This window comes from Salvelinus namaycush, chromosome 33 (genome assembly GCF_016432855.1).
Source record: "Salvelinus namaycush isolate Seneca chromosome 33, SaNama_1.0, whole genome shotgun sequence".
NCBI lineage: Eukaryota > Metazoa > Chordata > Actinopteri > Salmoniformes > Salmonidae > Salvelinus > Salvelinus namaycush.
In genome coordinates, this window is record NC_052339.1 from 35,705,113 (window position 1) to 35,723,069 (window position 17,957).

General features: G+C 45.2%; 2 protein-coding genes across 2 annotated transcripts; one reads left to right on the forward strand and one right to left on the reverse strand.

Annotated features, from left to right (window-relative positions):
• On the forward strand, positions 1–13,675 carry LOC120028012 (importin-4-like). The gene is made up of 29 exons (XM_038973126.1): positions 1–66; positions 350–436; positions 590–669; positions 813–854; positions 1,054–1,183; positions 1,381–1,560; positions 1,669–1,734; positions 3,408–3,509; positions 3,614–3,697; positions 3,995–4,150; positions 4,323–4,376; positions 4,583–4,692; positions 4,880–5,118; positions 5,373–5,486; positions 5,721–5,834; positions 6,082–6,205; positions 6,366–6,477; positions 6,730–6,848; positions 7,047–7,124; positions 8,321–8,378; positions 8,515–8,620; positions 10,674–10,867; positions 11,364–11,414; positions 11,497–11,622; positions 11,875–12,101; positions 12,287–12,419; positions 12,736–12,840; positions 12,949–13,018; positions 13,128–13,675. Exons 1-29 carry the CDS (start codon positions 1–3, stop codon positions 13,256–13,258), a joined length of 3,258 nt encoding a protein of 1,085 aa, XP_038829054.1. The 3' UTR covers positions 13,259–13,675.
• Positions 13,676–15,641: 1,966 nt separating this feature from the next.
• On the reverse strand, positions 15,642–17,654 carry si:ch211-196f5.2 (uncharacterized protein LOC556372 homolog). The gene is made up of 3 exons (XM_038973023.1): positions 17,443–17,654; positions 16,571–16,803; positions 15,642–15,759 (listed from the first exon to the last, which is right to left on the reverse strand). The coding sequence occupies exons 1-3, from the start codon at positions 17,652–17,654 to the stop codon at positions 15,677–15,679; spliced, it is 528 nt and encodes a 175-aa protein (XP_038828951.1). The 3' UTR covers positions 15,642–15,676.
• Positions 17,655–17,957: the final 303 nt, after the last annotated feature.

The window sequence follows — 17,957 nt, forward strand, 5'->3', positions numbered from 1 at the left end:
ATGTCTGGGGAACTAGAGCAGATTCTCTTACAGCTCACGCAGCCTGACAATGCGATTATTCAGCAGGTAAGGACTCCTGATTTAGCCTGTGAAATTGGGATTGACACTTACCCTGGCATGCTTTGATAACAAGCACCAACGGGCTATCTAACTGTTAACGTTAGTTATCAAAATGGACAGCTATTAGAAAGCCAAATTATGTCACGAACGAGTGTGGCTAACACACAATTATTTTCCTACACGGTCCGTCACTTTATAAACTTGACAGTTCACGAACGTTTTAGCTGCCTGGCTAGCTTACTTTATTTCAGTCAGTATTTGCCATATCCAACATATTTTTCTCCTACAGGCCACCGCCCAGCTGAAGCTGGCTTTTAAAGACCCAGCCATCATCCCAGCGTTGTGTGCTGTCATGACTGGGTCCCAGGACTCGCAGGTATGGAGGTTACACATTAGTTACACTAACACCTATCATCGGTGTGAAGATGCCATATATGTTGAACCCAGGGCCTTGCATGAGTTGTTATTTTTGTGCGGCTTATCACTGGCTCTCATCAGTGAATTAATTGTTGCTCCCCCCTCTCATCAGATCCGCCAGTCAGCTGCAGTAATGTTGCGGATGAGAGTGAAGAAGCACTGGAAGAAGATTAGCCCTGATCACAGAGAGAGGTTGGCTGCCCTTTGTTGTCCAATTCCCCGCAATCAGTCATTTTCAAGTCCTCTGTAATGGACTGTTGAATGAATTCCGACTGAGCTTTATTTGTTTTACATTTCTATTGTATTTGAGATGTTTTTGTTTTTTTGCGTCATAGTTTGAAAGCAGTGGTCCTGCAAGCCTTCCAGCAGGAGACAGAGTAAGCATATTTTATCCTTTACATAAAATCACAGTCACACATTTTGTTTTGAGGTGGAAAACACGATTTATTAGAATATCAATGGATTATCAAACAGATAGCTATAACCTATATCGGACCATAACCACTAACTCATCCATACAAACCGATGAAACTTGTTACATCTGAACTTGACAATAACTCCTGTCTCTGTTTCCAGACACACAGTGCGCCACTCCCTCTCGCAGCTCAGCGCAGTGATGGTCAAACACGAGACCCCAGACCGCTGGCCTGCTCTATTCACACTCCTCAACCAGTCGACCAAGAGCAACAACCCAATGGACAGACAGGTATCCGCCTCTTTAGGTAGAACTTAAACACTGCAACATTTTTGTTGTAATTCATGGGATATAAAAGGATGACTTCAGTTGGCTTGTCCTGACAACGTGAACAGCGAGAGGTTGTGCTTTATGTGGATTTGACCAGCGCTCTTGATGGTTGCTCACTGATTGGTCAGAATATGCATCGATCAAAATGTCTCCCTCAGGTGGGTCTACTCTTGCTCAGCAAAGTGGTGGAGTCCAATCCGGAGCCCTTCAAGCCCCACTATCGCCAACTGCTGCAGCTGTTTGGCACCGTGCTGCAAGACCTGGACAACCCCACAGCCATGTACTACAGCATCCTCACCCTCACCTCTATGACTGCCTACACTGGCACAGAAGAGATGGTGAGGCCACAATCTTATCTATTTGATGTCCTTTTGGAGTGAACAGAGGTTTTAGTTTACCAGTTTCCTCCGTCACTGTGTTGAAATTAAATGTCTTGTGTCTTTCAGAACCTAATGCGCTCCCTCATCCCAACACTGATCATTGCTCTCAGAAACCTCATCAAGGCAGACCAGGTAGGGGATAGTTCAATATGTCAGCCCCCACTAGCACCACTGGTGACTGCACCAGTCTTCAGGGATGACTGTTGAAAAACACTATTGTCCCTTGATTGGAGTTATTCTATGTGTTGATCAGGCCAGTGAGGCCATGGAGGTGTTATTGGACTGTTTCTATGTGTTGACCAGGATCAGGCCAGTGATGTGTTATTGGACTGTTTCTATGTGTTGACCAGGATCAGGCCAGTGATGTGTTATTGGACTGTTTCTATGTGTTGACCAGGATCAGGCCAGTGATGTGTTATTGGACTGTTTCTATGTGTTGACCAGGATCAGGCCAGTGAGGTGTTATTGGACTGTTTCTATGTGTTGACCAGGATCAGGCCAGTGAGGTGTTATTGGACTGTTTCTATGTGTTGACCAGGATCAGGCCAGTGAGGTGTTATTGGACTGTTTCTATGTGTTGACCAGGATCAGGCCAGTGAGGCCATGGAGGTGTTATTGGACTGTTTCTATGTGTTGACCAGGATCAGGCCAGTGAGGTGTTATTGGACTGTTTCAATGTGTTGACCAGGATCAGGCCAGTGAGGCCATGGAGGTGTTATTGGACTGTTTCAATGTGTTGACCAGGATCAGGCCAGTGAGGTGTTATTGGACTGTTTCAATGTGTTGACCAGGATCAGGCCAGTGAGGCCATGGAGGTGTTATTGGACTGTTTCAATGTGTTGACCAGGATCAGGCCAGTGAGGTGTTATTGGACTGTTTCTATGTGTTGACCAGGATCAGGCCAGTGAGGCCATGGAGGTGTTATTGGACTGTTTCTATGTGTTGACCAGGATCAGGCCAGTGAGGTGTTATTGGACTGTTTCTATGTGTTGACCAGGATCAGGCCAGTGAGGTGTTATTGGACTGTTTCTATGTGTTGACCAGGATCAGGCCAGTGAGGTGTTATTGGACTGTTTCAATGTGTTGACCAGGATCAGGCCAGTGAGGTGTTATTGGACTGTTTCTATGTGTTGACCAGGATCAGGCCAGTGAGGTGTTATTGGACTGTTTCTATGTGTTGACCAGGATCAGGCCAGTGAGGTGTTATTGGACTGTTTCAATGTGTTGACCAGGATCAGGCCAGTGAGGTGTTATTGGACTGTTTCTATGTGTTAACCAGGATCAGGCCAGTGAGGTGTTATTGGACTGTTTCTATGTGTTAACCAGGATCAGGCCAGTGAGGTGTTATTGGACTGTTTCTATGTGTTGACCAGGATCAGGCCAGTGAGGTGTTATTGGACTGTTTCTATGTGTTGACCAGGATCAGGCCAGTGAGGTGTTATTGGACTGTTTTTATGTGTTAACCAGGATCAGGCCAGTGAGGCCAGTGAGGTGTTATTGGACTGTTTCTATGTGTTGACCAGGATCAGGCCAGTGAGGTGTTATTGGACTGTTTCTATGTGTTGACCAGGATCAGGCCAGTGAGGTGTTATTGGACTGTTTCTATGTGTTGACCAGGATCAGGCCAGTGAGGTGTTATTGGACTGTTTCTATGTGTTGACCAGGATCAGGCCAGTGAGGTGTTATTGGACTGTTTCTATGTGTTGACCAGGATCAGGCCAGTGAGGTGTTATTGGACTGTTTCTATGTGTTGACCAGGATCAGGCCAGTGAGGTGTTATTGGACTGTTTCTATGTGTTGACCAGGATCAGGCCAGTGAGGCCATGGAGGTGTTCGATGAGCTGATGGAGAGTGAAGTGTCCATCATGGTCCCACACATTGCTGAAATTGTCCACTTCTGCTTGGAGGTGAGAGCAAGGAGCTTCTAAAAATATTTCTACTGACTTTTTGCTTACATGCCATTGTAGGAAAAGTGATGGTTTGTCTTGTTGACAATGGTATGTGTTCTCAGGTCAGTGCAGACACCACTCTGACTGACTCCCTGCGTGTGAAGGCTCTGTCCTGCATTGCTTTTCTCATTCGTCTCAAGAGCAAGGTAAAGTCACCAGTTATAAAATGGATGCCCTGGCCTACATTCACCCTCCAGTGAGCCCTCTTGTCCTTAAACTGAGGTATATGTCAATAGTCTCTCTCAAGTGGCGTCATCCCTTGTCTCCTTTCCCCATCTCACTAAATAAATGGACAGGTGAACGCAAATTTCCTTGCCTGTGTTTTCAGAGAAGGAGAGGAAGCCACTTTAAACCATAGAGATGAGCCTTTCTCTTTTTGTCAGTTAAAATATGTGGAGCTTATCCAGTGATGTATGCTGGGCTGTTCTCTCTCTCCCCTTCAGACAGTGTTAAAGCAGAAGCTGCTCAATCCCATCCTGCAGACGGTGTTCCCCGTGCTTAGTGCAGCGCCACCACCTGGGGAGGAGGACCCTGAGGACGAGGAGAACAGCAACGAGGACGACACAGACAACGAGAGTCCCAAACACTTTGCTGCTCAGGTCAACTTCCCTTCTCTGTTGTTGGACTGTATATATAATGCACAGAAAATGTATATATAATGCACAGAAAATATATAATGCACAGAAAACAGGTGACGTTGTTTTGGAGAGCAACACATTTTGAGCATGAATTTTAATGCCTGTTTGAAATAGAATGTATTTTTGTTTGCAGGTTATTGACACCATGGCTCTTCACATGCCCCCTGAGAAACTATTCCACCAACTGGTTAGTGAACACACTCACTTGCTTCATAAATCATTTGCCTGCCAATCAGTCAATTAATGTTATTATCATCTCTGACATAATACATTGTAGCAGCAGTATTTTTTTTACTAATTTGCGGTCTTGTACTGAGGTACACCAATTTCCATGCATAGAAGTACATATGTGTTTAGTAAGTATGTATGTCTGACCAATGGTGTGTCCATCAGATGCCGCTGACTCAAGCGTGTCTGGCCAGTGAGAACCCCTATGAGAGGAAAGCTGGCCTGATGTGTCTGGCAGTGCTGGCCGAGGGCTGTGCCGACCACATACGGACCAAGTGAGTCCCCTGTGCAATGCTGTTTCTGATGTCTATTCAGTGGCTCCCTGTCCAAAAAAACAGTTTCTTAAATGTTTTAAAGGTTTACGTTTGACAATGTCCTTCAGTGTGTAATGTAGCTATAAACTATAGTCATGGGTTTTAGATTTGTATTTTTCCTGCTAATCCCACTCTGTCTGTCTGTCAGGATGCTCTCGTCCATGTTGCAGACGGTGTGCCAGAGTCTGTCAGACAGTAACCAAGTGGTCCGCAGCGCCGGCCTCTTTGCCCTGGGACAGTTTTCTGAGCACCTGCAGCCCGAGGTCAGTAAGTACTGTGCTGAGCTGATGCCACTGTTGCTGGGCTACATGTCTGCTCTGAACCAGGCCAAGATCGGACACGTCACCAAGGCCTTCTACGCCCTGGAGAACTTCCTGGAAAATCTGGGTGAGGATCCTCCCGTTCACCTTATCCTGATCCATAACCATCTCTCTTGCTATTATTTGATTCTGTTCTGTTCTATACTCAGATAATAAAATGCTAAACTGTAGCAAGGTAAACAAATATTCAGTCAATGACTCTGTTGTTTTTTTAGTCTCGTCCCCAGACTACTTTCAATGTACAAATAAGATGAGGTTGAATTTGTCATCATCTCTGTTCTGTGCTGATATTTTCACTAACAGTGTTCCATCCCCTATCAGGTTCAGAGATTGAGCCCTACCTGCCCACCCTGATGGAGACAATGTTGTCTGCCCTCAGCAACGCAGAGAACCTGAAGCTCAAAGAGCTGGCTGTCAGTGCTATAGGAGCTATAGGTAACACCCAGCAAAAGGACTTTCAATAGAGAATGTTACATCTCAATAATGTAGCGCTTGTGTCTTCCTTCATCCACACTGGTCTGAAAGCTAAAAGGTAGTCCCAGTTGCTTTACAAACTGTTTTCAGATCAGTGCAGATGGAGAGGACAGAATTAGAGGAAGCCACTTGAGACTGTTGAGATGCAAGTGGTGCGTACGTCACTAAATGTATTAACTCCTCTCTTCCTTTCAGCCAATGCAGCCAAAGAGAAGCTAGTTCCTTACTTCCTGCCTGTCATTGAGAGCCTGAAGGGCTTCCTCACTGACACCAGGGATGAGATGAGGTCTCTGCAGACACAGGCTCTGGGTAGGTTAACTATCTCTAAGGCTTAGTCAGTTTGATGTGGTCTTTCAGCAGACACTTTTAGTCAATACGACTAACAGCTTAGACATGACAGTATGTGGCCCCGATAGGTTTCTAACTTAAAACTCTTATATTTCATAGCACTATTCTCCAACTAACTGAGCTATTGGAACCCGTCTTGTGTAATAAAGATGAATGAACTATGAGTCACCTGTGAATGGGGATTGATGGGTATACATTGTCCTTTCAGATACTCTGTCAGTGCTGGCCCGCACTATAGGTAAGGAGGTGTTCAGCCCCCTGGCTGCAGAGTGTGTTCAGCTGGGACTCAATCTCACCAACGCCATCGACGACCCCGACCTGCGCCGCTGCACGTATGTAGTTAACGGGTGTTTGTGTGCCAGATACTCCCACTCTCTAGTAGAAGTCCTGCCAACCTTCTTGGGGTGGGCTTTCAGAGTGCATGGCTGTTTTGTGACTTGTTGATTAGTTTGTATATCGCCCAACTCTCTGTCTTTCTCTCTGTGTGTGCAGGTACAGCCTGTTTTCGGCCGTGTCCACAGTGAGTCCAGACTGTCTGAACCCACACCTCACTGCCATCACCACCATCATGCTTCTGTCTCTCAAGTCCACAGAGGGAGTCACGGTCAGTCAATGGGCTTTATGGCTCCAAACCCTTCCTATTCTCACCACTCAGGACTTGGCGCTGTATTCCATGTCAACTCAGCCAATTCAGGACGTGACATGAAATGCATGAATGAAAAGTCCACATAGATACGTAATGACATTTTCAATGGACTGAATTGAAATGGAGTCGATCCTGGTATCATGATATGCACATCCATAATGTCTCAAAGAATTTATCCTCTGATGAACTCTTTCTATTCTCCATGATCAGGCTCACCTTGAGGAAGACAAGACGTTTGTCCTGCTGGATGACGATGATGATGACGAGGCTCAGGGAGACACCATTTTGGATGAGGAGGGGACGGACACCGTGGACCCAGACATCGCCGGGTACATGTCTGAGATGTTGATGATGATCTTGTGATGTTTGATGTTCATACACGTTGCAAAGGCACCTTAAAGCAGCCTTCAAGGCAGCTCTCATAAAAGGTGTCAATGGTAACCATGTTGTTTTTCCTGGCACTGAGCTAGGCAGAGGGACGTCTCCATCCCCCATCCTAACCTCTGTGCTCTCACTCCATTCCTCAGGTTTAGTGTAGAGAACGCCTACATTGATGAGAAGGAGGACACCTGTGACGCCCTGGGAGAGATTGCCTTCAACACCGGGTAAAGACTCGAGAGCATAGAGATCTTTGGTGGTGGTTGTCACAGACCATTAAGGCTCTATATTCATTCAGGACTGCATGGTATCAGCAGCCAGCCACTACTCTGGTTTCACTGTTCATTAGTCAGTGCATGAGCAATTTGACATCTGGCATCGTTGGTCTCCATTCCTCTCTGTGCTGGGAGTCCTGGTATATAATCGTTTCACTTCCCAGCAACGGAAATGTGTGTTCTGTTGAATATATATATATTTTTTAAAGGTTATATATTCAGTCCTATGCTGTATATACACTATATATACAGAAGTATGTGGACACCCCTTCAACTTACTGGATTTGACTATTTCAGCCACACCTGTTGCTAACAGGTGTATAAAATCTAGTACACAGCCATGAAATCTCCATAGACAAACATTGGCAGTAGAATGGCCTTACTGAAGAGCTCAGTGACTTTCAACGTGACACCATCATAGGATACCACATTTCCAACAAGTCAGTGTGTCAAATTTCTGCCCTGCTAGAGCTGCCATGTTAACTGTAAGTGTTGTTATTGTGAAGTGGAAATGTCTAGAAGAAACAACGGGACGGGACCGCTGAAGCGCGCAACTCGTAAAAAATAATCTGTCCTCAGTTGCAATATTCACTACCGAGTTCCAAACTGCCTCTGGAAGCAACGTCAGCACAAAAACTGTTCGTCAGGAGCTTCATGAAATTGGTTCTGGCAGTCCGACGGACAAATCTGGGTTTGGCGGATGCCAGGAGAATGCCACCTGCCCCAATGCATAGTGCCAACTGTAAAGTTTGGTGGAGGAGGAATAATGGTGTGGGACTGTTTTCATGGTTCGGGCTAGGCCCCTTAGTTCCAGTGAAGGGACATCTTAACGCTACAGCATACAATGACATTCTAGACAATTCTGTGCTTCCAACTTTGTGGCAACAGTTTGGGAAAGGCCCTTTTCTGTTTCAGCATGACAATGCCCCAGTGCACAAAGCGAGGTCCATACAGAAATGGTTTGTCGAGGTCGGTGTGGAAGAACTTGGCTGGCCTGCACCTGACCTGTTCGATGAGTGGGTGTCCACATACTTTTGGTCATGTCGTGTATTTCCCATCATATACATTGTCAGCACTTTGAGCACCAGGACAGCGTCAAGTCCATTAGTAGTTACTGATGTCCTTTTCTTTCCTGTTCACCCCTTCAGTGCTGCCTTCCAGCCCTTCCTGGAGTCCAGCTTTCAGCAGGTCTATGAGCTGCGTGATGTAAGCACTGTAGCACTGCTCATCCACCCCCTCCCTCTGTGTAATGAGCCATGAAGGTGTCATGCATTGAAGTCAGTGTGTGTGTGGGTTAGCATTTGTTTCTCTGACCATGCATTCTGTGTCCCCCTCCCCTCAGTTTCCCCACGAGGATGTGCGCAGGGCTGCCTTCGTGGCCATGGGCCAGTTCTGCCGAGCTCAGCACAAAGTGTGGCAGGAGAATCCCACTGAGGCCGACCACCAGGGTATCTCTCTCTTGCTCGCGCTCTTTCTCAGCGCACATCACATACAGTACCAGTCAAACATTTGGACACACCTACTCATTCAAGGGTTTTTCTTTACTTTTACTATTTTCTACATTGTAGAATAATAGTGAAAACATCAAAACTATGAAATAACACACATGGAATCATGTAGTAACCAAAAAAGTGTTAAACAAATAAAAATATATTTTAGATTCTTCTAAGTAGCCACCCTTGTTGCCAGCTTTGCACACTCTTGGCATTCTCTCAACCAGCTTCATGCATTTCAATTAACAGCTGTGCCTTGTTAAAAGTTAATTTGTGGCATTTCTTTCCTTCTAAATGTGTTTGAGCCAATCAGTTGTGTTGTGACAAGGTAGGGGTGGTATACAGAAGATAGCCCTATTTGGTAGAAGACCAAGTCCATATTGTGGCAAGAACAGCTCAAATGGGGCGGCAGATAGCCTGGTGGTTAGAGCGTTGGGCCAGTAACCGAAAGGTTGCTAGATCAAATGCCCAAGCTGACAAGGTAGAAATTTGTCGTTCTGCCCCTAAACAAGGCAGTTAACCCACTGTTCCTAGGTTGTCATTGTAAATAAGAATTTGTTCTTAACTGTCTTGCCTAGTTAAATAAAATAAAAAAGCAAAGAGAAACGACAGTACATCATTACTTTAAGCTATGAAGGTCAGTCAACCCAGAAAATGTCAAGAACTTTGAAAGTTCAGTCGCAAAAACAATCAAGCGCTATGATGAAACTGGTTCTCATGAGGACCGCCACAGGAAAGGAAGACCAAGAGTTACCTCTGCTGCAGAGGATACGTTCGTTAGTTACCAGCCTCAGAAATTGCAGCCCAAATAAATGCTTCACAGAGTTTAAGTAACAGACACATCTCAACATCAACTGTTCAGAGGAGACTACGTGAATCAGGACTTCATGGTCGAATTGCTACAAAGAAACCACAACTAAAGGACACCAATAAAAATAAAAAAACAGACTTGCTTGGGCCAAGAAACACAAGCAATGGACATTAGACGGATGGAAATCTGTCCTTTGGTCTGATTCCAAATTTGAAGTTTTTGGTTCCAACCGCCTTGTCTTTGAGACGCAGAGTAGGTGAACGGATGATCTCCGCATGTGTAGTTCCCACCGTGAAGCATGGAGGTGTGATGGTGTGGGGGTGCTTTGCTGGTGACACTGTCAGTGATTTATTAAGAATTCGAGGCACACTTAACCAGCATGGCTACCACAGCATTCTGCAGCGATACGCCATCCCATCTGGGACTATTATTTGTTTTTCAAGAGGACAATGACCCAACACACCTCCAGGCTGTGTAAGGGCTATTTGACCAATAAAGAGAGTGATGGAGTGCTAAATCAGATGACCTGGCCTCCACAATCACCCAACCTCAACCCAATTGAGATGGTTTGGGATGAGTTGGACCGAGTGAAGGGAAAGCACTCGGCATATGTGGGAACTCCTTCAAGACTGTTGGAAAAAACATTCCAGGTGAAGCTGGTTGAGAGAATGCCAAGAGAGTGCATAGCTGTCAAGGCGACAAACTTTTTTTGAACTACATGATTCCATATGTGTTATTTCATAGTTTTGATGTCTTTGCTATTATTGTACAATGTAGAAAATAGTAAAAATGAAGAAAAACCCTTGAATGATTAGGTGTGTCCAAACTTTTGACTGATACTGTGTATGTTTATCTATACCTCGCTTGCTCTTTCTCTTCTCTTATATCTCTATACCTCTCTCTTTATACCTCTCTGCTAAACACGTGTATGTGACCAATAAAATTACCTCTCTCTCTCTCTCTCGCTCTATACCTCTTTATACCTCTCTCTCTCTCTCTCTCTCTCTCTCTCTCTCTCTCTCTCTCTCTCTCTCTCTCTATACCTCTCTCTTTATACCTCTCTTTATACCTCTCTCTCTCTCTCTCTCTCTCTCTCTCTCTCTCTCTCTATACCTCTATCTATACCTCTCTCTTTATACCTCTCTCTTTACCTCTCTGAAACAAAAAATGGAGTTGTGCTTCTCTTCCTCCGTCCAGCCCTGCAGAAGCTGCTGGGGGTGGTGCTGCCAAGCTTCCTGGAGGCGGTCCATAGTGAGCGTGAGCGCCAAGTGGTGATGGGCGTGCTGGAGGCCATGAACGCTGTGCTGAAGGCCTGCCAGGGGGAGGCGCTGCAGAGCCCCGGGCGCCTGCAGGAGATCAGCCAGGCCATCCGAGACGTGCTCAAGAAGAGGGTGAGCCCAGACCAACCAAGCTGGGCCTGAGCGCACTTCAGACTGGGTTTCCCAGATTAATTCATTTAGAATATCTGAAATCAGGATATGTGTTTGTATTTATTAAGGATCCCCATTAGTTCCTACCAAGGCTGCAGCTACTCTTCCTGGTGTCCAGCTAAATGAAGGCAGTTATATACAGTACAATTAAAATAACATTACATTTCACAATAGATTTCACAACACATTGTGTTCCCTCAGGCCACTAGTCTCCTACCACATATCTCAATACAGAATCCATGTGTGTGTGTGGAGTGTGTATGAAATCGTGCATGTGTCTGTGTGTGTCTCTTCACAGTCCCCGCTGTTCCATAAGGTGTATTTTTATCTGTTTTTGTTCCAGTGGACTATAGTGCGTTAGCCTAAAATGTCTACAGTAAAATAGGAAAACATTCTGATAAGCCATTGACCCCCCCCCCCCCCCCCCCCCCCCCCCGTCGTCGTCGTCTCTCTACAGACTGTCTGTCAGGACGGAGGAGGAGACGAGGCAGATGATGACGAGCAGCAGGTGAGACTTCCTCTCTTTTATCACTCTGTCCATCACCGGCAGGATTGGCTGTACTTTCAGGTGTATGATATGAACGTTCTAGGCGGAGTATGATGCCATGCTGCAGGAGTTTGCTGGCGAGGGGATCCCCCTGCTAGCCTCTGCCGTCCCAGCGGAGACCTTCCAGCCTTATCTCAACGAGCTGCTGCCGCTCATCATGAACAAGGCTGTGAGTAACACAACCATCACTACACCTTTTCTCCCTTAACACAAGTCATTTACTCCAGTTGACAAGCCATCAATATAGAGATAAATAGACCTAATTCCTAGTTCATTTTTCGTTGAAATTCTACAATTTCCACAACTAGTTTTATTTTGAGTTTGCAAAAAATGTCACCTTAAGCACAGAAAGGATAAACCTTTTAGTTAGAGATGTAGTTATATGTATTGAATGAGTGGATTTATTCCTCTTCCTCTGTAGAAGTTGTCGTACACAGTGGCTGACCGTTCGTTCTCCGTGGGTACGCTCGGAGAGATCCTGCAATCCCTCGTCAACGTGTCTGGGGGCAGGGCCTGTGCCGGCAAACTGTCCAATCAGCTGCTGCCTGTCCTGGTGGCTGGGGTGAGAGACAGCGACAGTGAGGTTCGCAACAACAGCGTGTTCGCACTGGGAGCACTGGCCCAGGCTGCTGGACCCCTCGTCGCACAGTATCCCTCAATAATAATGAAAAGTGTGTGTGTGTGTGTGTTCAGGATTGATCACTGATAACCGTGTTATGGTTCTGATAGCTAGACACATTGACCAGCCCTGACCATATCATTAGATTCTATTACTATGTTACTGACCTGTCCCAGAAGACCAGGGTCTTTTCCTCAACTCCTGTCCCTCCCAGAGACTACCCCATGATGCTGTCCCTTTTCTCCAACCTGCTGTCTAAAGAACAGGACAGGAGGGTGATTGACAACCTGTGTGCTGCCCTCTGCAGAATGATCATGAGCAACATGGAGGGTGTCCCTCTGGAACAGGTACTGTCTATGCACGTTCATTCATGGGATGTAATACCGGGCCAATGCCTACCTTGAGGTTTGTGCATGACTCAAAGATTTGTGTAGAAGTTTGAGTGGCTCCGATGTTAGGATTTGTACCCTCTTGAGAATAACTGCGACCTGTGTCTGTAGCCTTGTCTCCAGTTCTTTAATGTCCCAAATGCTGTACATTAGATTTACAATGTAGAGTTTGCCACAGGCTTTTTGACATACAGACACATGAGTTGATGAACTGATTGTCCTCAGTGATGCTCACTTAGCTAACTCTGTCTGTCTGTCCATCCGCCTGTCCTAGGTGTTCCCTGCCCTCCTGGCTCGCCTCCCTCTGAAGGAGGACATGGAGGAGAATAAGACTGTGTACAGCTGCTTGGCCATGCTCTACTCTCAGAACCCTGCACTGGTACGCTGATCGTTAGTGGTGTTCTTCCATCATGTTGACTAATCTGATTGTGTTGTTACATACCCATCTGTTTGTATATTAGTACTGATATTTATGTTGTCTCCTCAGGTCCTGAGTCAAATTAAGCCAATAGTATCTGCTTCCAGCCACGTCCTGGGAACCAAGGATCTTGACACAGGCGAGAGCTTTAAATCCTGACAGGTTTCCTCACCTTGTGTAGAAATGTTGTCTTATGTGGATAACAACGTTCTAACAATGTAATAAGAATGTAGGTCTTTGTCTTCCAGAAACCCAGAACACCCTGGTCATGCTGCTCCAAGACGTCGCTCAGCGTCACTCCCAGGAATTCGAGGTCGCCATGAAGTCACTTCCTGCTGAGCAGAAGATGAAGCTGACAGGGGCCGTTAGCCAATCCTAGCACACCACGTCAACCAGCTATTCCATGCCAGTCAAAGCCAGCGAAATGTAGGATTTGTGTTACTACAGATGACAAGTGGGACAGTAGTTGGAACACATTCAAATTGGGTAAACCTTAAAACTCCTGCACTTGAACCATTCTACTATTAGGATTCTATCATTATTCAGAGGTTCTGTTCCTAGTTCTCACTTTTTAATTTATATTATCTGTGCTTTTTAGAAGTTATTTAATTTTTTGTGTTACTAGTATGTTTTTGTTTGTTTATTTTTAGTCTGATACTGGTTTAACCTTGTTGTAACTGAGAACCTCCATCTATTTGCTGCTGTCCCCCTTTTACCACACATTTGATCAACTGGCTTGACTAGTATTGAGTGTGAAGCAATGAACTGAACTCATGATAAATGCCCTTTTCTCAGACTTGTCATTGTCACGCACTGTTCTCTGCCTTTCCCCTCACGTGTTGTCAAACCCCTTTTTTTCCCCCGGTACCATTGTTTCTCTCTCCACTGTCCCTCATTCAGAGAGCTCCCCATCATGCTTAGTAAGGTGGTTTTGTGAATCGGGACAATCTGCCACAATGCACTCGTGACCTCCAGTGTGGAGATTCCAGTTCTTCCTTTGTGCCCAAATGACAGGATTATAATGGCAATTTTTGTTATATTTTATTTACATCGGACACAATTGGCATCATATGCTTGCTGATAGATAAACACTCAACACACTTGCCTAATAGCTTCTGCTGGGTTCAGCGATCAAATCTACTAACATGTTTTTTAAAAATGATTAATTATTTCATTCTGTCAACAGCTTTCAGCCCACAATCAGTAACTACTAGTTACATCACCTACTCAAATCCATCTTATATGTGTATATAGTGCCTTGCAAAAGTATTCACCCCCCATAGCGTTTTTCCTATTTTGTTGCATTACAACCTGTAATTTAAATATATTTTTATTTGGATTTCGTGTAATGGACATACACAAAATAGTCCAAATTGTTGAAGTAAAAAATTAAAAAATTAAAAATATATATTGTTTCCAAAAATTCCCAAAAATGTAAAACTGAAAAGTGGTGCGTGCATATGTATTCACCCCCTTTGCTATGAAGCCCCTAAATTACCTTCAGAAGTCACATAATTAGTTAGATTGCACACAGGTGGACTTTATTTAAGTGTCACATGACAATGTCCCTAACCATACTGCTAAAGCAACACTTGAGTGGTTTAAGGGGAAACATTTGAAATGTCTTGGAATGGCCTAGTCAAAGCCCAGACCTCAATCCAATTGAGAATCTGTGGTATGACTTAAAGATTGCTGTACACCAGCGGAACCCATCCAACTTGAAGGAGCCGGAGCAGTTTTGCCTTGAAGAATTGGCAAAAATCCCAGTGGCTTGATGTGCCAAGCTTATAGAGACATACCCCAAGAGACTTGCAGCTGTAATTGCTGCAAAAGGTGGCTCTACAAAGTATTGACTTGGGGGGGGGGGGGGGATAATTATGCACGCTCAAGTCCTCTGTTTGTTTCACAATGAAAAATCATTAGCATTTTGAAATTGGTAGGCATGTTGTTTAAATCAAATGATACAAACCCCCCCCAAAAAATCTATTTTAATTCCAGGTTGTAAGGCAACAAAATAGGAAAAATGCCAAGGGGGTGAATACTTTCGCAAGCCACTGTATAATAAGCAATAGCTAGACTAACCAAGTCTATAGAGATGCCAAATATTACATAGCAAACAAAGTTCATGAAATAATATTACAACAAATACTTGGAAAGAAATATATATAAGGCAGGATTTAGATCAGGGATGTGCATCTGGTGGACCACATGCGGCCCCCCTTTTGAAGGCCCTCGGCTCAATTTCCTCAGTTGGGATCTCCACTTACTTTTGTGAGTTTAAATAGTAGAATAAGCAAGGTGCAATTTTGAAATGTAGTTGTGCATCTGCAGTTTTCCCTCATATGTCAGACACTAATAGCCCATGTCAGCTAAAAATTTTAAGATTGGTAAATTAATCTAGCGGCCGGCTATCTAAACTTGTTATCATGGTCGAATTACTGTCTGGGGGGCCCCCATTTGATTTTGTTAGTCAGTCTCACTCAGATATCATATTAAAAACTGCAAACATTTCTCTCCATCCTCTGGAAAAATTTGTAGAATTGCAGCAAACTTGCTTTAAGCAGCAACATTTTCAGGGGTTCAGTTGTGGCCCCCACCCCAATCAAAGTTATCCATCCCTGATTTAGATATAGAACATGGTATAACAGCAAAGGCATAGATAGCTTTACAGGTCGACTTTGCTTTTGTCTTTTTTGCTTAAATGTTTTTACGATTCAAAGCCCTAGTGGCTGATCCATGTTTAATTGCACTGATCATTAAGTTATAGCTTTTTCTGGCGATGATCCTGAGTGTTCCCTCACACCTCTCGAATCTCCTGTTTGGGCTGTGACTCGATGTCCAAGGCCATGGTCATCTCTACTGGCTGGAAGCCATTCTCCTCTGAAAAAGGCACAAAAGACTTCAATGCAGGGATGCCAATACATCAAAATGTTTCTATGAGCAGAATGAGTGTCAGCTTGACGAATTTGCTTTGCCATCTCGGGAATGTGGTACTAGGGTTAAGTATGAGGTCATATCAAATTGGAAACCACAGTCGATGATGTAAAGTCTATGCTAAGTGGGCCAAGTACCACACATGCCCACTGACCGAACACCATTCTGAAGCTGTGTAGACCAGAGGGGCAGGGGCAAAGTGTGAGATATCTGGGTGGATTATTAATGATGCAATGGCATGCAGCATGATCTCATCTTGGATTCCTGTCGCTGCCGCCTGGTGCATGGCTAAATCCACAGCACCTTGAGAACTCGGCAGCTGAACATTTGTCAGGTCCGTGACCAGGGCAAGGGGATGGGTGGCATTGGCTTTGATAAATTGAGACATTCATATTGAGAACACAGGTGGTGCCTTCAGTTTGCCAATAAAGTCTAGGCCTATGCTAGCCTGGTTGTCAGTCTGTTTATCTAACATTCCACTATGTCATGTGCTAAACACAGAGTACAAGGAGTGGAATGTAGCTAAAAAGACTGACAACCAGGCTAGGCCTATGCCTGGTCCCAAACCAAATCCTTACCTCATGCCCTATTCCCTATTCCGTCAGTGTTTACACATCGGAAGGAACTGGATCGGTGTAAAGCAATACGGCAAAAGCTCCATGAGGACTACATAGAGCATCACAATTTTGCTCACACCTATCCAACTGTATTGCTGTTGACAAGATATAGTGTGGAGAGTGACGTGTGTGTCCCAGACCTGTCTGTGTGTGACTCTTCCAGGGCAGGATATCCACTCCGGTCCGACAGAAGGAGCGGTCTGTGTGGGACTCGGTGCTGTAGAGTACCTCCTGGGTATTCTTGTCTCCGGGGATCTGGGCCTTGACCCGTACCTCCAAGATGGTGATTTCCTTCTCCTTCAGTTTGCCTGACTTGCTCTTCACCTGCGTCCGCTTGGTGTCCACCCACACCACCCGCTCCTTCACTGCGGATCTGAGCACACAATTCACAATTCAGACCAGAACCTGGCTTCCCCCTAACCGATCAACATCGACACACATCTGATACAAACTATGTAGAGGGAAGGAAAACATCCATCATCATGTCAACATACTCCATGTACAGCATGTTGTGTATTATGTGGCAGCAAATGTCCTGCAACACTTGGGAGTACACACTGATCATCTCACTGGTCATGTAGACAACAACACACACACTCAAACCTGCCACTGGTCATGTAAACAACAACACACACACTCAAACCTGCCACTGGTCATGTAAACAACAACACACACTCAAACCTGCCACTGGTCATGTAGACAACAACACACACTCAAACCTGCCACTGGTCATGTAGACAACAACACACACTCAAACCTGCCACTGGTCATGTAGACAACAACACACACTCAAACCTGCCACTGGTCATGTAGACAACAACACACACTCAAACCTGCCACTGGTCATGTAAACAACAACACACACTCAAACCTGCCACTGGTCATGTAAACAACAACACACACACTCAAACCTGCCACTGCTCATGTAAACAACAACACACACACACTCAAACCTGCCACTGGTCATGTAGATAACAACACACACACTCAAACCTGCCACTGGCGGACTCACTCTTCGATGCCCAGGTCTGCCAGGGTGGTGTCCAGGAACGGGAAAGGCTGGTCAGTACTGATGACCTCGATGGGCAAAGGGACACTCATGGGCACGTCCCATTCCAGCTCGGTGCGTACCATGTTCCCCAGGATAGGGGAGTCTGTTAGGCTGTGTTCTCCGTTGGTCTGTGTCTCCTGGGCCTCCGAGGTGTGGTTCATCTCTTCTGCCATGTCAGTGTCTTTGGCCAGCCTGACTGAAAAAACAGACCACTATCTAAAATGGGACTACTCCTTTACCGTCTTTCTCTTATTGTGATTTGTCTTTCTCTGATTTACTTCTCAGTATCTATCCAGTAGACAGTTGTCGTCTTCCGTTACTTCTACAGTTGCTTTGGTCAGAAGAATAGAAAGGCTTGTCTGTGATACTAAGTCCAAGTGAATGGTTCAGAATGACAGCAGGTCCTTTTCCCTCCTCTCTGAGCAGAGTGGTAGAGACTGAAGGAGGGTGTGGTGGTGTATGCAGACTTATTCTCT

What these genes read in the sequence shown, in the direction of transcription:
- LOC120028012 (XM_038973126.1), top strand. Translation starts at nt 1, where the DNA reads ATGTCTGGGGAACTAGAGCAGATTCTCTTACAGCTCACGCAGCCTGAC. An exon ending in GAGATTGCCTTCAACACCGG is followed by an intron (nt 7,125 to 8,320) that starts GTAAAGACTCGA and finishes TCACCCCTTCAG; the next exon opens with TGCTGCCTTCCAGCCCTTCC. An exon ending in AGGTCTATGAGCTGCGTGAT is followed by an intron (nt 8,379 to 8,514) that starts GTAAGCACTGTA and finishes CCCTCCCCTCAG; the next exon opens with TTTCCCCACGAGGATGTGCG.
- si:ch211-196f5.2 (XM_038973023.1), bottom strand. Translation starts at nt 17,654, where the DNA reads ATGGCAGAAGAGATGAACCACACCTCGGAGGCCCAGGAGACACAGACC. An exon ending in GCAGACCTGGGCATCGAAGA is followed by an intron (nt 16,804 to 17,442) that starts GTGAGTCCGCCA and finishes TTGTGTGCTCAG; the next exon opens with ATCCGCAGTGAAGGAGCGGG. An exon ending in GAAGAGTCACACACAGACAG is followed by an intron (nt 15,760 to 16,570) that starts GTCTGGGACACA and finishes TGCCTTTTTCAG; the next exon opens with AGGAGAATGGCTTCCAGCCA.